Source organism: Rhinoraja longicauda, chromosome 10 (assembly GCF_053455715.1).
Source record: "Rhinoraja longicauda isolate Sanriku21f chromosome 10, sRhiLon1.1, whole genome shotgun sequence".
In the NCBI taxonomy this organism is placed as follows: domain Eukaryota; kingdom Metazoa; phylum Chordata; class Chondrichthyes; order Rajiformes; family Arhynchobatidae; genus Rhinoraja; species Rhinoraja longicauda.
The window spans coordinates 52,435,979-52,456,445 of record NC_135962.1 but is presented as its reverse complement, the minus strand read 5'-3'; the positions used below and the strand labels follow the sequence as shown (position 1 = coordinate 52,456,445).

Here is a 20,467-nt window from a genome sequence, read left to right as displayed (position 1 = left end):
ATATAGGTATTCCTATTTACCAGACATAAATAACATCAATTTTTGATCTTTTGAAAATATGCTGCTCATCACCTTGAGGGCCATTCTTAGTCACATGTGTGACCACAAATGTGAAACATTGTGGAATACATCTCTTCTAATTCTAAAAGCATTACAGGTATATTGTTTTTTACTGTATATATGACTTATATATATCACAGTTTATCAAGTGAAATTTTTATGTTATGCTGACCATGTTTGTTTAGGGTAAGAGGTCAAATATGACTGGTCACGTGTGTGACCTCACCCTAAACAAACATTGTCGGCATAACATATAAAAATTTCATTTGATAACTTTTGACATATACAAGTCATATTTACAGTACAAAACAATATACCTGTAACGCTTTCAGAATTAGAAGAGATGTGTTCCACAATTTTTCACATTTTTGGTCACACACGTGACTAAGAATGGCCCTTGAGTGGTTTGATTGTATTGCGATGAAAGAATTGATCTTCGTAACAATTTTTACCAGCCTTCCACTTAATACATTGTTCTCTTCTAGTGTCAGCTCTTCCTAAGTGCACTCCAGGGTTTGCTTTTCAGTCATCAGAGCAATCTGATATCCTTTCTGTATTTCAAGTATCAAGACTGGAGGTGTTCAGATTTTGAATCAAATGCCATTTAGTCTGTGGTATCTTAAACCAAACATCTACATCATGTTGGTTAGTGCATTTGTTATTAAAGTTGCAAAGTTTTTTCAGTGATGGATAAATTCTAAATCACCCAAAATCAAAATACCAGATCTGATATCTATTACCATTAAACTAATTGGAATATTAATTAATTAAAATCATGGTCCTTGAAGTTGCAGTCCATCAAAGACTGATGGTCCTTGAAGATCCACTGTACATATGCAGTGTACAAAGACAAATGCTCAGTCATCCCCTGACCAAACAAATTATAGAGTGGATAGAGTTGTAGAGCTGTTCAGGCTGGGGAAAGGCACTTCTGCCCACCTTGTTCATGCTGACCAAGTTGGAATTCTGGGCTTATCGCATTTGCCTGCTTTTGGCCCATATCACTCTGAACGGTTCCTGTCCATATATTTTCCCCAAATGTCTTTTAAAAGTCATAATTTTTATGATCATCATCATTGGTCCAAAAACGCTCACCAAATCCACCCAAAACGTCATCCTCAATATTGATGGTCTCCCAGTATCCACCTCCCCTCACATCCGGAATCTTGGAATCATCTTTGATCAAACCCTCTCCTTCGACAAACACATCAAACACATCACAAAGACAGCCTTCTTCCACCTCAAAAACATTGCCCGTCTCCGTCCATCCCTCTCCTCCACAGCTGCAGAAACCCTCATCCACGCCTTCATCACCTCCCGTTTGGACTACTGCAACAGCCTCCTCTATGGCGCACCTTCAAAAATCATCAGTAAACTTCAATACATTCAAAACTCCGCTGCCCGTCTACTCACCCACACCCCGATCCGTGACCATATCACCCCCGTCCTTTACAAACTCCACTGGCTCCCCATCCCCCAGAGAATCCAGTACAAAATCCTCCTCATGACCTACAAAGCCCTCCATAACCTGGCCCCATCCTACCTGACTGACCTCCTCCACAGGCACACTCCCACCTGCACCCTCCGCTCTGCTGCTGCCAATCTCCTATCCCCCCCCCCTCCGGACCAAACTCAGATCCTGGGGGGACAGGGCTTTCTCCATCGCTGCTCCCACCCTATGGAACTCACTACCCCAAACCGTCAGCGACTCCTCCTCACTCACCACATTCAAAACATCACTGAAGTTTCACCTGTTCAGTACTGCCTTCAGCCACTGAAGGTCACCTTACCTTCTGTCTCCTTTCTCTGTTTGTTTACTTATTTATCTATTTATTCACTTCCCTATGTTCTTTAAATCCCTGTAAAGCGTCTTTGAGTGTATGAAAAGCGCTATATAAATGTAATGCATTATTATTATTATTATTATTATTATTATTATAATTACATCTGCTTCTATGGCTTCCTCTGGCAGCTCATTCCAGATACGGACATCCCTCTGAGTGAAGAAGTTGCCCCCGGGTCCCTCTTAAATCTCCCCCTCTTTCGCCTTGAGCCTCTAGTTTTAGAATCCTCTGCCCTGGGAAACATACTTCACTTTATCCTTGCCCCTCATGATCTTGTACACCTCAATAAGATCATCCTTCAGCTTCCTATGTTCCAAAGAAAAAAATCCCATCAGTGGGGGTTGTGGTAGTGGCTGGTGGTAGTGGTGGTGGAGTCAGGGTTGAGTGATGGTGGAAGCAAAGTCCGTATCCCAAAACAATATCTTTGTAAAAACGTGCATGAAAAACTCTATCATTGAATAACAAATGTTTTATAATGTTTGTCTCAATGTAATACTCATTGCCAATGTTTACCATTTCAACAATTTTTCTATCTATTTTTGGAAATGTTTTCTTATACATATTTTCTGTTGTTTAGTTTGATATATGTTGCACTACTTTGGGTAACTGCTTAATGCAAGATGTGATGTGCAGAATTTTGATCCTGTGGCATCTGTGCCCAACAATGGCACCTCTTATTGTTTGTTAGTTTACTGACATGGTGTTAAAAACTATGTCACGTAAATGTTTTAGCTTAATTGTAATGATTCAGTTTATACATCATTCCCTCCCCTGCTCCTAAACCACAATTTTTTAATCATCTAGCTTAAGTTTAGCATTAATGAAATGTTAAAAAAGATGAATTCTGCATTCCATAAAACACAAAAGCATATAAACCAATTGTCTTGTAATCACCAATGAACAATGAGTCACCTGATGTATGCAAATATATCCATTTCTGAAATGGAATATTAATCACCAAAATCATTTCATTATACATGATCGCCTTATACATGATGCATTTATTCAAAATGAGCTAAAATATCACACATTATGTTACCTTAATCAGCTATTGATGGTTTTGGCTGTGATGAATCAGAGCACATAATTGTGTTAATGGCTTTTTTTAAAGTTAAGTATCTGGTCGATCAGAACAATTTTGTATGTCTGATAGAAACACACTGCGAAAAGTTTCCTTATGATATCCAATTTTCTTGGTATCTATAAGAACTAAATGACCTAAACTCTTCCAGGATAATAAAAGAGTGTAATTTTCTATTTGATATGACTGTGGAGATGCAACATATTTGCTTCTGCCCAATAGTCATTAGCTAATTTTTGGAAGAAAAACATAAAATTGGTCCTTTGGTGTTGCAAAGGCTGCTTTTTCTTCTATCTTGGACTCAAGACAATATTCAGTTTTGAATAAGCATACCTTCTTGTTTGGTTTTCGAGGATGATGTTTCTTGGCATTTTTATATGTCGATATATACATGATCATTATTACTCTTTGTTTATTAAAATGTCTCCCTATTTATGGGACCAAATCCCATAGTATATGGGGCCAATTCCCAAATTATGACCTAAATGCTTAATGTTCAAGGTTTCATGCTGGTGTTTCATTAGATTTCCACGGAGCTTGGAGAAGTTTTATCATAACAGAATAGATTTTTATTAATATGTATGAGCATTTTGTTTTATATTGAATGTTACCAATTTTTCAGACTGATTAGTCTGAAAAGGGGTCCCATCCCAAAATGTTGTCTGTCATCAATAACGGCAAGCGTAGCATATGCCTTCTTTACTATTATCTGTGTGCTGCCACTCAGGGAGTTATGGACTTGGACCCCAAGATCCCTCTAATCATCAATGCTGTTAAGGATATTGCCATTAATTGTGCATTCGACCTTCCAAAGAGCAGCACCTCATACTTATTTGGGTTAAATTTCATCTGCCATTTCTCCACTCATTTCTGTAGCTGATGTATATCGTGCTGTATACGTTTGATAGCTTTCCTCAGTCTGTAACCCAAGCAATCTTGGTGTCAATCCACGTCCTGAGGTGAAATCTTTATTTCACATTTGAACAAACTCTGATGTATGTGACATGACTGCATAATATTGTTGAAAATCAGAATAATTTATTCCTAATAACTTTAAAAGTGGTGGCACCGTGCACAGTTGGTTTGATCCTTCCCACAAGCCCCGTGTGTTGAGTTTGTCCTGTGACCGAGCGGGTGGGTTTCCTTCAGGTGCTCGATTTCCACCCACATCCCAAAAACGTGCAGATTTGTAGATGAATTGGCTTCTGATGTGTAGGAAGTGGATGAGAAAGTGGGATAACATAGTACTAGTATGAATGGGTGGTCAATGATCAATGTTTATGTGATATCAGATCAACAACAAATCACTGGTCGTATTAGCAGAGTCAAGACAATGCACACTTAAATGGTTTAAAATGGAAATGTGGCCTGGAGTTTATTAATTGGGTTACGTGGATGGAGTTGAATTAAACTACAGATCAGATTGATAGATTTATGGGAGTTTCCCAGCGCACTGGGAACCTTCAACCAAAAGTGGGAACTTTCTTTTTTTTTCTTTTCTTGTGTTGTCAAATAAAACATTTCATGCTTTGTGTTTAAATGATTCTGTTGATTTCTGTCAAAAAACATGATATCTGATATCATCTTGATTCTATATTGATATTAAGAATATTATTCACCAAAGAAGTCATTGCTTTATTCTGTTAGATATAAACGTGATAAGTGAATTCAAGTGGGGTTTTTTTGCTGTTAAATGTACTTAGAATAACTGGACATAAGCAGGATATTTAACAAGAACTAGGAGTGTTGAATATGCATTTGATTAACTTTTGGTAAAGATTGAGATTAAAGGATGGTAGAGATATAATCTGCAAATGGTGTGCAGAATATGAGACATTAGACCTACACAAATGTCAGGAGTGAATAGCAAACGTGGATATTTTGCTTGTTTACCCTGTAGGAGAAGTGTGCAAAGACATTTAGTCCTTGGGCGGTTCAGTTGGTTTGGTAAAATGTGGAAGAATTGCGATTCTCTGAACTGTTGTTCCTATTTCCTTTTTTTCTGTCTTTAAAATTTATTGACAGCTTTGTTATTATAGTTCTCCTGTTTACTGATCTAAAATATAATAAAAGACCTTCGATTGAAGGCATTGACATTTTTTGCTAATAATGTTCTCAAAAGCACTTAACTGCCTTGTGTAAATAAATAATATAACTTTTGGTATGTTTACCAATTTTTTGGTCTTGGTTTTGCAGAAAATGTGGTATCCTGCTTCAGGTGGAATGCAAGGCAATGGATGAATGCCTTGCATTCATTTGAATGATCTGGGCATATATTGCCTTTCAGCTCTTAGAATCTGAGTTTGTTTCTGACTTGAATGGATATCTTCTGGATGCTCTAGTTTTCATCCGGATCCAGGAAATATGCTGTTAGATTAATTGGCTACTGTAAATATCCCTTTTATGTCAGTAAGTGATCGAAGAATTTTCAATAAAAGTGGAAAATAGGTGGACATGTGAGAAAGAATGAGTTTCAGGGCCACAGTGAAATAAGATGAGAAGGAAACAGACTGATGGGCTGCTTCTCTTGGAACCAACATGGACTCAAAGGGTCAACTGGCCTGTGTGTTGTAATAAGTACATGACATATTACAAATATGAATAGCTACCCTGTTACCATTCCAATAATTAGAGTTACTATGGTTGATACACAGAACAATCCATGCAGTTGTTAGAATGAAAACATAGGAATGTTTTTCGATTTGTAAGGAAATCCCTGAAAGAGTTGTTGCCCTGTTTTTGGCCCCTTCTAATTTTATACCAGGACAAGATTTGTATGGAGTAAATCATAATTTTGAGCCACATTTAAGATAAATAAATAGAAAAAAAGATTGTCTTTCATTTGTCTTAGCTAAATTGACTGGATAATTATATAATTATTTTTTATATTGTAAGGTGTGATCAACCAAGTGCAATCAACAATAGAGATACTTACCTGATGTATGTACAGATAAATTCCCAACCTGTTCTGGCCTTAGAGCCACACCAGATTGCCAGAAATCAGCAGATTAATAAAATGGTCATCGACCTTTTAATTACCATCTCAAGAACGCTTTCCACAAAGTAATTAAAATCTTAGCTGGATCCTAGTGTGTTTAATTAGGGACCAATTTGAAGAAAATGAGAGCTGGAAATTGATTTACCTGCAATTAAATATTTTTGCAGTTGCAGTGTACAATACCAGCGATCCGTGTATTACGCTGTATGGGGTACAGAAATCGGCCCTTACTGAATTCACAAATCGCTCCCCAAAAATTTGAGATTCAGAATAAACTGATCTTATTGAATTTATGCATGGAGGGGGGGGGGGGGGGCTGCTTGAAGTAAACAGATCAACACAACACTATTTTCAACCTGCATTTCCTGATGCATGTGCAGGTGGCATGCCTTTGCATTTCGGAAAATTGCGATGAGGCCCACATTTTCTAGGTGTGCAACCTCAACCTTCCCCAGAACACTGGTCACCTGTAGTAAAATGATCGTCTAAATAAATTGCCTGCAAAATGATCCAGAGGTTTGAGTTCAGATCCCAATACAATAGCTGGACAATCCAATAAATTAAGAAAAAAACTTGCATGAAACTGTATGAGTATCATTAAAAAGAGGACTCATTGTTGACCCCAAGGGAAGAGATCCTGCCATCCTTACCCATCTCACCTTAATGTGAACCATCTGAATCCTATCAGAGTGACAGGCTCTTTGAAATCTGTTCCGGAGATTTGGACGTGGGTGGTATAGATGGCAGCTTTGTCTGGGATGCTCCAAATCAATAAAATAAAATGTATTTAGCAATTGGGGAATTTCTTCACTTAAACCAAAAATGAACAGGAAGAATTAAAATTGGTGTACTTTAAGTGGTACTAATGAAGTTCTTTCCATAAAACAAATGAATTCTAGGATGATCGCTCTAAAGAAAACTGCTCAAATTTGATGTATTTACAAATTACCTACTTTTTTCATTATTTATATTTCACTCCTTGACATATTTTAAATAAAATTGTTTCAGTAAACGTATGTCACAAATATGAATTAGTCAGCGATGAGACTGATAGTTTTGTGACAATCCTATGGATGAGAGTTTCATGAGTGCAATTATATGTATGCTACTCAGTAGAATGTATATACTGATAGGCATAGATTGAGCACTGTAAACTCCACTGATATTTTAAGATACTGGTAAATGGGTGCGATGCAGAGAGCCTTGAATGTTTGTATACCATTTGTTTTGTCGTTTCAGTCTATTTAATTTAAAAAGAAATGAAGCACATATGATCATTTTTATTGTATAGATAATTTTTATAAACTGAAAAGTGTATTTTGTTCATTGTGCTGAAATGGCATTTCTAAATTTCTTGGAGTTAAAATACGTTCATGCATTATTGCATCTATGCTTTCAAGTCTACATTCTTTGACTAGACTTTTGTCTTGTACTTTTTACACCTGTTCCAAAATTTTATAAACAAAAGTTTATTCTTTGAGTTCACAGATCTACTTAAAACTGCCGTCCACCTCCCTCAATGTATAATAGACATTTATTTTGCAATATTTCCAGTGTAATAGCAAGTTGTTTAAAAAAAAAGTGATTTTGATTTAAATTGTGCATATATGCAAATATTCCTTGTGTAAAGCAATATATCACTTACAGTGTGAATATAATATAGTTACGTTATTTGGCGAGAAGCAGTGCTTGAGTTGGCATGCATATTGCCTGTGGAAGATTTTCAAAAAGTGTCACGTGGGTTCTAATTCATGATTTACTTTGGTATTATGGGACTAATGTGAAACAGTCTGTGCTGTTTGGTGATGATGTATTCGCAAACTATTTGCCGATGATTATCATGTTTTTAAAAAAGGCAGAATGTCAGAATAATGTATGCCACTGAAACAAATGGAGGCATGATTGCAGTTTCAACATCACTCAGTTTCTAACTATGACAGGCCACTGTGTTTTTGGAAATATCCACTATGAAACTTCTACAATTTCACTGTGTACAATGTGAATCCTACAAATAGGTCTTTGAAAATGAATAGAGTACACAAACCATGTTTAATTTGCATTTTTGAGATGCACATGATGTTTTCAAATCACATGCCTGTCAACTCAAATTAAGACCAATTCTTTTGGCTTAAACTTCAATGGAAGAATAAAAACTTTAATAGTTCAAACACAATGGGTTGGTTTTCTGTCCCCTCAGTGCATCTATTTGTGAAAACCTTATTGTTGAGAAGCTTTCTACAGGGAATTAATAATCAGTGAGAATTACGTTGGTACAGTACACAAAATAGAAACACTGATGGGTTTAAGGAAGAGTGACTTGTAAGTTAATGAACTACATCAATGATCTATTCCTTGCCATTTTAATGGTCAACCAGCCAATGCTGTGCATTAGATACAGCAAGGGTGTTCAACTGTCAGCTCAACTTTAACACCATATACATGTATGTATATCTGTATGCATATATACATATTTTTTCATCTTGTGCATTCACTCCTAACCTGACTACAGAGCCTATGTTTTTGTTGTTCAGACAAGCTGGATGGGTTGAGGAGCAGCAACAAACGGAAGAGAGGTTGGCATGACAGTATTGCAAACCAATTGGAAGATTACCTTCAACTTCCTGATGACTATAACTCTCGTTCTTCAGAACCTGGAAAGAAACGGGTAAAGAAAATAATTTAACTTAACTGCTCTTGTCGTATATACTTGATATACTGGATTGAAACATGTGAAATACAAAAGACATTTTGGGATCTAAGTGTTCCTGGAAAAGCCTGCATGGATTTGCCTGCCCCTAATTGCCGTTAGAAAGGTGATGATAAGCTGCCAAAATGTGTTGGAAAGAACTGCAGATGCTGGTTTAGATCAAGGGTAGACACAAAATGCTGGAGTAGCTCAGCAGGACAGGCAGCATCATGATAAGTTGCCACCTTGAACTGTTACACTCCATAGAGAGCCAGCGAACTCACTGACAATATCCACATTCACACTGACAGGATCTAATTTTTTTTGCAGTCGACAATAGAATCTGGAATAACAATTTTATAATTTTATCTTCAACTAGCACAAGTGTGCCCGTTGGGCCCGTCCTCGTAGGGTTTCCATTGTAACCGGGAGGGGAGTGGGGGGGAGGGAAGGGGAGGGAGGGGGGGAGGGGAAGGGGGGAGGGAGAGGGGAGGGAGGGGGTAGGGGAGGGGGGTGGGGGAGGGAGGGGGGAGAGAGGGAGGGGGAGGGGGGTAGGGGAGGGGGGTAGGGGAGGGGGGGTAGGGGAGGGGAGGGGGGAGGGAGAGGGGAGGGAGGTGGGTAGGGGGGGAGGGAGGGGGACCTCCCCTTTTCCCAGTACCCCTCTTTCCCCATTGGGCCCGTCCTCGTAGGGTTTCCATTGTAACCGGGAGGAGGGGAGGGAGGGAGGAGGGAGGTGTGGAGGGAGGAGGGGAAGGGGAGGGAGGGGGGAGGGGAGGGGGGAAGGGGGAAGGGGGGGAGGGGTAGGGGGGAGAGAGAGGGGAGGAGGGAGAGGGACCTCCCCTTTTCCCAGTACCCCTCTTTCCCCGTTGGGCCTGTCCTCGTAGGATTTCCATTGTAACCGGGAGGGGAGTGGGGGGGAGGGAAGGGGGAGGGAGGGAGGGAGGGGGGGAGGGAGGAGGGAGGAGGGAGGTGTGGAGGGGGGAAGGGGGGAGGGGAGAGGGGAGGGAGAGGGGAGGGAGAGGGGAGGTAGGGGGGGGGAGGGGGGAAGGGGAGGGAGGGGGGAGGGAGAGGGGGGAGGGAGAGGGGGGAGGGGGGAGGGGGAAGGGGGAAGGGGGAAGAGGGAAGAGGGAGGGAGGGAGGGAGGAGGGAGGTGTGGAGGGAGGAGGGGAGGGAGGGGGGGGGAGGGGGGGGAGGGGGGGGAGGGGGGGGGGAGGGGAGGGAGGGGGGGGGAGGGGAGGGAGGGGGGGGGGGGGAGGGGGGAGGGGGGGGGAGAGGGGGGAGAGGGGAGGGAGGGGGAGGGGAAGGGGGAAGGGATGGGGACCTCCCCTTTTCCCAGTACCCCTCTTTCCCCGTTGGGCCCGTCCTCGTAGGGTTTCCATTGTAACCGGGAGGAGGGGAGGGAGGGAGGAGGGAGGTGTGGAGGGAGGGAGGAGGGGAGGGGGGGAAGGAGGGAGGGGGACCTCCCCTTTTCCCAGTACCCCTCTTTCCCCGTTGGGCCCGTCCTCGTAGGGTTTCCATTGTAACCGGGAGGAGGGGAGGGAGGGAAGGGGGAGGGAGGGAGGAGGGAAGTGTGGATGGAAGTGTGGATGGAGGAGGGGAGGGGGAGGGAGGGGGGGAGGGAGGGGGAGCGGGGAGGGAGGGGGAGGGGAGGGGGAGGGGGGGGAGGGAGGGGGACCTCCCCTTTTCCCAGTACCCCTCTTTCCCCGTACCCCTCTTTCCCCGTTGGCCCGTCCTCGTAGGGTTTCCATTGTAACCGGGAGGAGGGGAGGGAGGGAGGGAAGGGGGAGGGAGGGAGGAGGGAGTAGGGGAGGGGGAGGGAGGGGGGAAGGGGGGGAGGGAGAGGGGGAGGGGGAGGGAGGGGTGGAGGGGAGGGGGGAAGGGGGAGGGAGGGGGACCTCCCCTTTTCCCAGTACCCCTCTTTCCCCGTTGGGCCCGTCCTCGTAGGGTTTCCATTGTAACCGGGAGGGGAGGGAGGGAAGGGGAGGGAGGAGGGAGGTGTGGAGGGAGGAGGGGAGGGGGAGGGAGGGGGAGGGAGGGGGAGTGGGGTGGAGGGGGGAAGGGGGGGAGGGAGAGGGGAGGGAGGTTGGTAGGGGGGGAGGGGGAGGGAGGGGGGAACGGGGAGGGAGGGGGACCTCCCCTTTTCCCAGTACCCCTCTTTCCCCGTTGGGCCCGTCCCCATAGGATTTCCATTGTAACCGGGAGGGGGGAGGGAGGGTGGAAGGAGGGGGGAGGGGGAGAGGGATGGAAGGGTGGAGGGAGGGGGGAGGGATTGGGGGAGGGAGGGATGGAGGGAAGGAGGGAGGGGGGGGAGTTAGGAGGGGAGGGGTGAGGGAGGTGGGGAGGGAGGGAGGGGGGAGGGAGTTGGGGAGGGAGGGGGAGGAGGGGGGAGGGAGTGGGGATGGAGGTGGGAAGGAGGGGGGATGATGGGGTTGAGGGGGGAAGGGGGACCTCCCCTTTTCCCAGTACCCCTCTTTCCACCACCACCAAGCCCCCTCCGCAACGACCCCTGTTGTCCCCCTCCCCAGTCCCCCTTCGTGGATGGGGGACCGAGCTCAGGGGTTACCGAGCTTTTGCGGTTGCAGCTCCTAGACTGTGGAACAGCATCCCTCTCCCCATCAGAACTGCCCCCTCCATCCACTCCTTTAAGTCCAGGCTCAAAACCTATTTCTACTCCCTAGCGTTATTTAGGAGGTACTGTGAACTGTTTGCGTGCCACTGTATATTTCATTTTTTTCCTTAGTACCTAGCACTTTGGTCAACGTGGGTTGTTTTTAAATGTGCTATACAAATAAAATTGACTTGACTTGACCAAGTGCTTCTCACGGCGATCTGTATTCGCAACAATGTATCACCCATCTCACAGGGGCATTGTGACATCATAAGCTGAAGACCTTCAATAAATCCGCACCACAGCGCCTGTATTCGCAACAATGTATCCCCCATCTCACAGGGGCATTGTGACATCATAATCTGAAGACCTTCAATAAATCCGCACCACAGCGCCCCCTATAATTTAGGGGGGGGGGGGGGGGGGGAGCGCTTTAAAACCTCTGTAACTTAAAAAACATGCGACCGAATTAAATAAAAAACAATTTTGCAGCAGATAACCGCGTGGTGATTAAGGCGGTGCAAAAATCGTGGCGCTACGGTTCACCGTTTTGATGAAATCAGAGAAACCGCTGTTACGCGCATACATATATATATATATAACACAAGATCTGAGTTTTAGTAGTATACTAGCACAAGTGTGCCCGTTGGGCCCGTCCTCGTAGGGTTTCCATTGTAACCGGGAGGAGAGGAGGGGAGGGAGGGAAGGGAGGTGTGGAGGGAGGAGGGGAGAGGGGGAAGGGAGGGGGGGAGGGGGAAGGAGGAGGGAGGAGGGAGGGTGGACCTCCCCTTTTCCCAGTAGCCCTCTTTCCCCGTTGGGCCCGTCCTCGTAGGGTTTCCATTGTAACCGGGAGGAGGGGAGGCAGGGAAGGGAGGGAGGTGGGGATGGAGGTGGGAAGGAGGGGGGAGGAATGGGTTGAGGGGGGAAGGGTGACCTCCCCTTTTCCCAGTACCCCTCTTTCCCCCCATCACCAAGCCCCCTCCGCAACGACCCCTGTTGTCCCCCTCCCCAGTCCCCATTCTCAGACCCTCCCCATTCTCTCTCCCCCAGACACACTCTCAGTGTCTTTTCACAAAATTTCCGGTCACTAAGCTTACGGTCTTAAGCTCAGGGGTGACCGAGCTTTTGCGGTTGCAGCTCCTAGACTGTGGAACAGCATCCCTCTCCCCATCAGAACTGCCCCCTCCATCCACTCCTTTAAGTCCATGCTCAAAACCTATTTCTACTCCCTAGCGTTTGAGGCTCATTGAGGAGGTGCTGTGAACTGTTTGCGTGCCACTGTATGCTACATTTTTTTCCTTAGTACCTAATCAGATGTACAGCACTTTTGTCAACGTGCGCTATACAAATAAAATTGACTTGACTTGACCAAGTGCCTCTCACAGCGATCTGTATTTGGGGGGAGGGAGAGGGGAAGGGGGAGGAAGGGGGACCTCCCCTTTTCCCAGTACCCCCTCTTTCCCCGTTGGGCCCGTCCTCGTAGGGTTTCCATTGTAACCGGGAGGAGGGGAGGGAGGGAGGAGGGAGGTGTGGAGGGAGGGAGGAGGGGAGGGGGAGGGGGGAAGGAAGGAGGGAGGGGGACCTCCCCTTTTCCCAGTACCCCTCTTTCCCGTTGGGCCCATCCTCGTAGGGTTTCCATTGTAACCGGGAGGAGGGGAGGGGGGGAGGTGGAGGGGGGGAGGTGGAGGGAGGGGAGGGGGGAAGAGGGGAGGGGGGGAAGGAGGGAGAGGGGAGGGGGACCTCCCCTTTTCCCAGTAGCCCTCTTTCCCCGTTGGGCCCGTCTTCGTAGGGTTTCCATTGTAACCGGGAGGGGAGTGGGGGGGGGGTAAGGGGAGGGAGGGAGGTGTGGAGGGGGAGGGGAGGGAAGGGAGGGAGAGGGGGTAGGGGAGAGGGAGGGATGGAGGGGACGGGGGGAGTTAGGGGTGAGGGAGTTGGGGAGGGAGGGGGAGGAGTTTTAGGAGGGAGTGGGGATGGAGGTGGGAAGGAGGGGGGGAGGAATGGGTTGAGGGGGGAAGGGTGACCTCCCCTTTTCCCAGTACCCCTCTTTCCCCCCCATCACCAAGCCCCCTCCGCAACGACCCCTGTTGTCCCCAGTCCCCATTCTCAGACCCTCCCCATTCTCTCTCCCCCAGACACACTCTCAGTGTCTTTTCACAAAATTTCCGGTCACTAAGCTTACGGTCTTAAGCTCAGGGGTGACCGAGCTTTTGCGGTTGCAGCTCCTAGACTGTGGAACAGCATCCCTCTCCCCATCAGAACTGCCCCCTCCATCCACTCCTTTAAGTCCATGCTCAAAACCTATTTCTACTCCCTAGCGTTTGAGGCTCATTGAGGAGGTGCTGTGAACTGTTTGCGTGCCACTGTATGCTACATTTTTTTCCTTAGTACCTAATCAGATGTACAGCACTTTTGTCAACGTGCGCTATACAAATAAAATTGACTTGACTTGACCAAGTGCTTCTCACAGCGATCTGTATTTGGGGGGAGGGAGAGGGGAAGGGGGAGGAAGGGGGACCTCCCCTTTTCCCAGTACCCCTCTTTCCCCGTTGGGCCTGTCCTCGTAGGGTTTCCATTGTAACCGGGAGGAGGGGAGGGAGGGAGGAGGGAGGTGTGGAGGGAGGGAGGAGGGGAGGGGGGGAAGGAGGGAGGGGGGACCTCCCCTTTTCCCAGTACCCCTCTTTCCCCGTTGGGCCCATCCTCGTAGGGTTTCCATTGTAACCGGAGAGGAGGGGAGGGAGGGAGGGGAGGAGGGGAGGTGGAGGGGAGGGGGGAAGAGGGGAGGGGGGAAGGAGGGAGAGGGGAGGGGGACCTCCCCTTTTCCCAGTAGCCCTCTTTCCCCGTTGGGCCCGTCTTCGTAGGGTTTCCATTGTAACCGGGAGGGGAGTGGGGGGGGGGGGGGTAAGGGGAGGGAGGGAGGTGTGGAGGGGGAAGGGAGGGAGAGGGGTAGGGGAGAGGGAGGGATGGAGGGGACGGGGGGAGTTAGGGGTGAGGGAGTTGGGGAGGGAGGGGGAGGAGGTTTAGGAGGGAGTGGGGATGGAGGTGGGAAGGAGGGGGGAGGAAGGGGTTGAGGGGGGAAGGGGGACCTCCCCTTTTCCCAGTACCCCTCTTTCCCCCCACCACCAAGCCCCCTCCGCAACGATCTCTCTCCCCCAGACACACTTTCCGGTCACTAAGCTTCCGGTCTTAAGCTCAGGGGTGACCGAGCTTTTGCGGTTGCAGCTCCTAGACTGTGGAACAGCATCCCTCTCCCCATCAGAATTGCCCCCTCCATCCACTCCTTTAAGTCCAGGCTCAAAACCTATTTCTATTCCCTAGCGTTTCCGGTCTTAAGCTCAGGGGTGACCGAGCTTTTGCGGTTGCAGCTCCTAGACTGGAACAGCATCCCTCTCCCCATCAGAATTGCCCCCTCCATCCACTCCTTTAAGTCCAGGCTCAAAACCTATTTCTATTCCCTAGCGTTTGAGGCTCATTGAGGAGGTGCTGTGAACTGTTTGCGTGCCATTGTATGTTTCTTTTCTTTTTTTTCCTTAGTACCTAATCAGATGTACAGCACTTTGGTCAACGTGGGTTGTTTTTAAATGTGCTATACAAATAAAATTGACTTGACTTGACTTGACCAAGTGCTTCTCATGGCGATCTGTATTCGCAACAATGTATCACCCATCTCACAGGGGCATTGTGACATCATAAGCTGAAGGCCTTCAATAAATCCGCACCACAGCGCCTGTATTCGCAACAATGTATCCCCCATCTCACAGGGGCATTGTGACATCATAATCTGAAGACCTTCAATAAATCCGCACCACAGCGCCCCCTATAATTTAGGGGGGGGGGAGCGCTTTAAAACCTCTGTAACTTAAAAAACATGCGACCGAATTAAATAAAAAACAATTTTGCAGCAGATAACCGCGTGGTGATTAAGGCGGTGCAAAAATCGTGGCGCTACGGTTCACCGTTTTGACGAAATCAGAGAAACCGCTGTTACGCGCATATATATATATATAACACAAGATCTGAGTTGGGCCCGTCCTCGTAGGGTTTCCATTGTAACCTGGAGGGGAGTGGGGGGGAGGGAGGGAGGAGGGAAGTGTGGAGTGGGGAGGGGGGAGGGGAGGGTGGGTAGGGGGGAAGGGGGGGGAGGGAGATGGGAGGGAGGGAGGTGGGGGGAGGGAGGGGGAGGGAGGGGGGAAGGGGGAAGGAGGGAGGGGTGGAGGGAGGGGTGGAGGGAGGGAGGGGGACCTCCCCTTTTCCCAGTACCCCTCTTTCCCCGTTGGGCCCGTCCTCGTAGGGTTTCCATTGTAACCGGGAGGAGAGGAGGGAGGGAGGAGGGAAGTGTGGATGGAGGAGGGGAGGGGGGGGGAGGGAGGCGGGTGGAGGGGGACCTCCCCTTTTCCCAGTACCCCTCTTTCCCCGTTGGCCCGTCCTCGTAGGGTTTCCATTGTAACCGGGAGGAGGGGAGGGAGGGAAGGGGGAGGGAGGGAGGAGGGAGGTGTGGAGGGAGTAGGGGAGGGGGAGGGAGGGGGGAGGGGTAGGGGGGAGGGGGAGGGAGGGGTAGGGGGGAGGGGGAGGGAGGGGTGGAGGGGAGGGGGGAAGGAGGGAGGGGGACCTCCCCTTTTCCCAGTACCCCTCTTTCCCCGTTGGGCCCGTCCTCGTAGGGTTTCCATTGTAACCGGGAGGGGAGGGAGGGAAGGGGGAGGGAGGGAGGTGTGGAGGGAGGAGGGGAGTGGGGTGGAGGGGGGGAAGGGGGGAAGGGGGGGAGGGGGGGAGGGGGGAGGGAGATGTCTAAACTTTTAAAACCTCTGTAATTTAAAATATATACGACCAAATTAAATGAAAATATCACGGCCGGTTTTCCAGGAGATTGGCGATTCAGTCGGTACAAAAACCGTGGCGCGACGGATTACCGTTTTGCCGAAATCACTGATAGGTACAAACTAAAAACATGAAACATATATATAAATATAACACAAGATCTGAGTTTTAATAGTATATAGATAGATGCTGCTTTTATTCCTGTTATCCTCAACAGTAATCTTATTCAATTAGACAATTTATCTTTCACCACCACACATCTAAATGTTGATTTACTAGTTTAAGGTGTTCCCATAAAGCTTTTGGGGACTGAGCTCTGAGATTTAGGCTCGGCAGTGATGACATTTTCAATGATGTTTCAGTCAGAATATTGTGCCACAGATGTGGTTTACAAGTACCTTAGCTCTTGCCTTCCTTGATGGTACAATTCACAGGTTTAGAAGGTGTTGCTGGAGTAGCCTAGGCACATAACTGCCTTCATATTGTAAATTGTATCCATTCTAACTACTGCAAGCTCATGGTTGAAATTTTTATTTAAGGTAGTGAATGAGACTTGGATATTATTGAATCTCTTCAGTGTTGGGGCCTGATTCATCCTGGCCAACTTACCCCTCGAAATGTACTTTTTATGATCAAATGTGACAAATGGCACTATTGGCCTTCCACAACAACATGGTTGGAGCTGTACTATCCAAACATACGTACTTTTCTAATTATACTGTTTATGGTCAAAAATCAAACCTAAAAAATGTAGGTGTTAATGTGTTCAGTTATCTTAGCAGTGGGATGCATGATTTTTAAAAAAAATTAACCAGTGAGAGTTATTTCTCCATGTCTTTATGATAATACTAAATTCTACCAATGAAAAACATTCATTTCGTAGAATAAACGGTGACGTGAATTATTCTGCAAAGTATTTTAGATTAATGATATGCTTCTGGTGGGGTGGAAGAAAAGTAACATTTATCTGAACTCCCCCCCCCCCCCCCCCCCCCCCCCCCCCCCCCCCAATCTGCTTTAGGTGAGATGGGCAGATTTGGAAGAGGAGAAAGATGCTGAGCGCAAACGAGCCATAGGATTTGTGGTTGGACAAACAGACTGGGAGAAAATTACAGATGAAAAAGGCGAATTAGCACAGCGAGCATTGAACCGCACTAAATATTTCTAAGGAACCATTTGAATTGTTTTTTTACAATGAGGTAAGTAATAATCTGAATCAAATTATGTTTTAATTTGTGGCAAAAGATGTACTATCGTTAAGTAGAGGTTCATTGTATGCTTTTCAGTAAACTCCACTGCTTTGTTGAAAAATTTACTTTTGGGAAGTGTTTCTAATTCAATTTCTTTTGAATTTAAATCGAATGTGGCTCACTATGTTATCTCATGACGGGTTACGTTCTTGCAATCTAACCCAATTTGTTATTAGCATGAAATTTTGATATCTGTCTTCTACCTGTGTCTACTTTCCCCGTTCCATTGGGGTGTCTAGGGGGGTAAAATTAAAGCCCCAGACCACCACCATTTGAATTACTGAAAATTGAAACATCAAATGTGGAAATTGCACAATTTGAAAGCCAGTTACCAGAAAGTAAACAGATTTCCTGGATTTCTTGCACACTGCACATTGTGAGCAGCAACTATCTGAATTTGGCAAAATTTCTTGAGCCAATGTTTTCTACTACAAATAAATTGTAAAAGTAACTTTTGAATATGACTCCTGAATTGTAATATTGTGGTGAGATTTTTCTCTCCCATGAAAGAATTTCTCCAGTAAAAGCTCCAGCAGACCTGAGTTCCATTCTGACCTCCTTTATTGTGCTTTCTGTGTGGAGTTTGCAGAGTCTCCAATTCTGCCTGGTTTTCTCTCCCATCCCAAAGCTGATAGATCAATTGGCTACTAGTATAGTTTAGTTTATTATTGTCATGAGGTACAGTGAAAGCTTTTTTTTATTGCCTGCTATCCAGTCAACAAAAATACTGCACATGAATACAATCAAGCCGTCCACAGTGTAAGGATACAGGATAAAGGGTACTACAAAATGATCCAGTGAAGGAATTAAGCTCGTGAGAGAATAGGTTACATTGGAAATGGTCTCAGACCTGTTATATACGTGGATGAAATGGCTGTTATCTATGTCCTAAGAAAATTTAATTCCAACTATCAACATTCATGGCACAAATTCACCTATGCTTTCAAAGCCATGCCTGGATTTCTGCTGTAAATCATACCTGTCTCTTATGCAGAGGGAGTGTATTTTAGGGTTGTGCATGTGCTCATTTGACTACAATGCCATTGCCCCAGGGGCTGTAGATGGGACATTTATTAAGTTACCAGCTACACTGAGTACTTGGAATAAAATCTCAACTTAATGAAGGAAGACAAATGTATGATTCCTCTAAGGTCCGATCCCAAGCATGCTATTGCTGCGCCCACGGGTAATGTCAGATATTTAATGGCAATCAATAACTTAAAACTATTCAGCTTTCTTAATTGTTTTAAGTATTAATTGGATTAAATGTAATGATTTTTCCATTTCCTCTGCAGGCTCTGCGATAACAGTGGAGAATAAGGGCAAGAGATCTTTCGTAATGGTTGGGCATACAAGAAATTTCACCATTTTTTAGTTTTTTGTTTTATTTACTGTTACACTGAATGTACGAGCAACTAGACTATTGGTGGTTGACTTACCTTATTAGTGGCCTGTGAGAAATTTCTTCAAAGTTAATCGATAGTGTCATTAAAATCTTAAGTTGAAACCACACTAATTGTAATCCAGTGTGTCCTGAGCCTGCTATCATGGCTTTTCTTCATCAGCTCGTTTTTTTAAATATATTGTATTAATGTATTGTTCCTTGCTCTGTCCATACCAATTGTAATTTTAAGGAGCAATAAAGTTAATTTGAAACCAAGGAACAGTTCATGTGTCTACACAGCATGGGTGTTCCAACATATGTGTGTTTATTAAGTGTTCAGCATTTCTATTTTTACTTTGAGATATTCCAGCGTTTTGATTTTGGACACTGAATCCCCTTGCCTCGGGAGCACCCCGATCTTGCTTGACATTTGGAAGAAGCGGTAGCTAGTGTGCCCATCATTTCTGATGGCGCATGGGGAAGTGCACTTCAGAGTTCTGGAGGTGTGTACTGTTCCACATAATACCCCATGGCTGGATTGTGCACACTTCCAGCACCAGTTAAATACATTGTTATCAAAGTGCAAAATACCAGCAATAAGAATATCATCTTATTAGAAATGTTAACAATTACAGTTTATTTTGTGCTCTGCTCTGCACCACATTTACTCTCACAATGCAGCTGCAAAAAGGGATATGACTGAGAATGAAAAGTTGCAATTTAAATGTATATTAGAAATTTTGCGATATTTATTCTGAATTAAATTCGTTTGAATTGAAGAAAGCTATTACAGTATTCTAAAGCTTTTTGAAGTCTATTTTGGGAAGTATATGTGCCAAAATTATATTTTTCAGAAGGGAAAAAAGTATGAAATTCTGTATGCTTTTCTGTTACTGATAAAATATTTGTGGAGATTTCAAATTTACAGAAGACAGCCTCTTAATGTCATTTAGATTCAAAACATGTCAAAGTATTAAACTATTAATTTAAATTTTGGTGTAAAGCAATTAGATTTTGGTATTCGTGATAGCAAAAGCAAAAAGCGTGATTAATTTCACTACGCATACTAACTGAAGAATCAATATTATTTTTAAAATTTAACGGTGTTACATGGTTGACCGAAGAAAAGCATTTATTCTATGCTATTTTTTCACAATAATTAGAAAATACTTTGGCTGTTGGTTTAGTTGGCGTAGTTTTTAAAAATGAGTGTATAGAACTGTTAAATATCACTGTTGTGGTACGAATCAATTATAGACAAGAGCTTTATTTTTTTTAAAGATACTCTTTTTCGAGTTCCCTATTGGAATGTAAGATAGTTTCTTTTGATCTGATTTCTTTAAATCTGGATGCTGTTTTTATACCTCCTTACAGAATGATTTATTGCTCAAGTCGGTATATTTTTGAGATTCTGTGGTTTTGCTTTGTCTGACCTAAAACCAGGACAGATTTCTGACAAAACATCAATTGTCCTACATATTGATCTAAGTTAACTAAAATCTCACACTGCCTTTTTGGCCTAATCTGTTGTGAAATATTCGCTTTTCATTTGCAGTAATTGATCTCTACGTATCTCCAGCTTGCTTCGTAAAATAAATGTCTAAAAAAACATTTGTGCATCGGTCTATAAGCTGAGAGAAAAACTTTCTTGATTACCAACTTAACTTTGTTCTTTGTATCCATTGTGTTAATGTTTGCATGCTAGCCTGTTGGACTTCTGTGAATTCTGATATGGGCTAAATAT

General features: G+C 45.0%; 1 protein-coding gene across 1 annotated transcript in view; it reads left to right on the top strand.

The window, feature by feature from the left end:
* ylpm1 (YLP motif containing 1) overlaps positions 1–19,405 on the top strand; it is a 74,796-nt gene extending 55,391 nt beyond the window's left edge. Inside the window, exons 20-22 of the mRNA XM_078406869.1 lie at positions 8,515–8,648; positions 17,111–17,288; positions 18,635–19,405. Coding sequence (XP_078262995.1) covers positions 8,515–8,648; positions 17,111–17,257 — 281 coding nt within the window. The 3' untranslated portion in view covers positions 17,258–17,288; positions 18,635–19,405. The remainder of the gene's footprint in view (positions 1–8,514; positions 8,649–17,110; positions 17,289–18,634) is intronic.
* Positions 19,406–20,467: the final 1,062 nt, after the last annotated feature.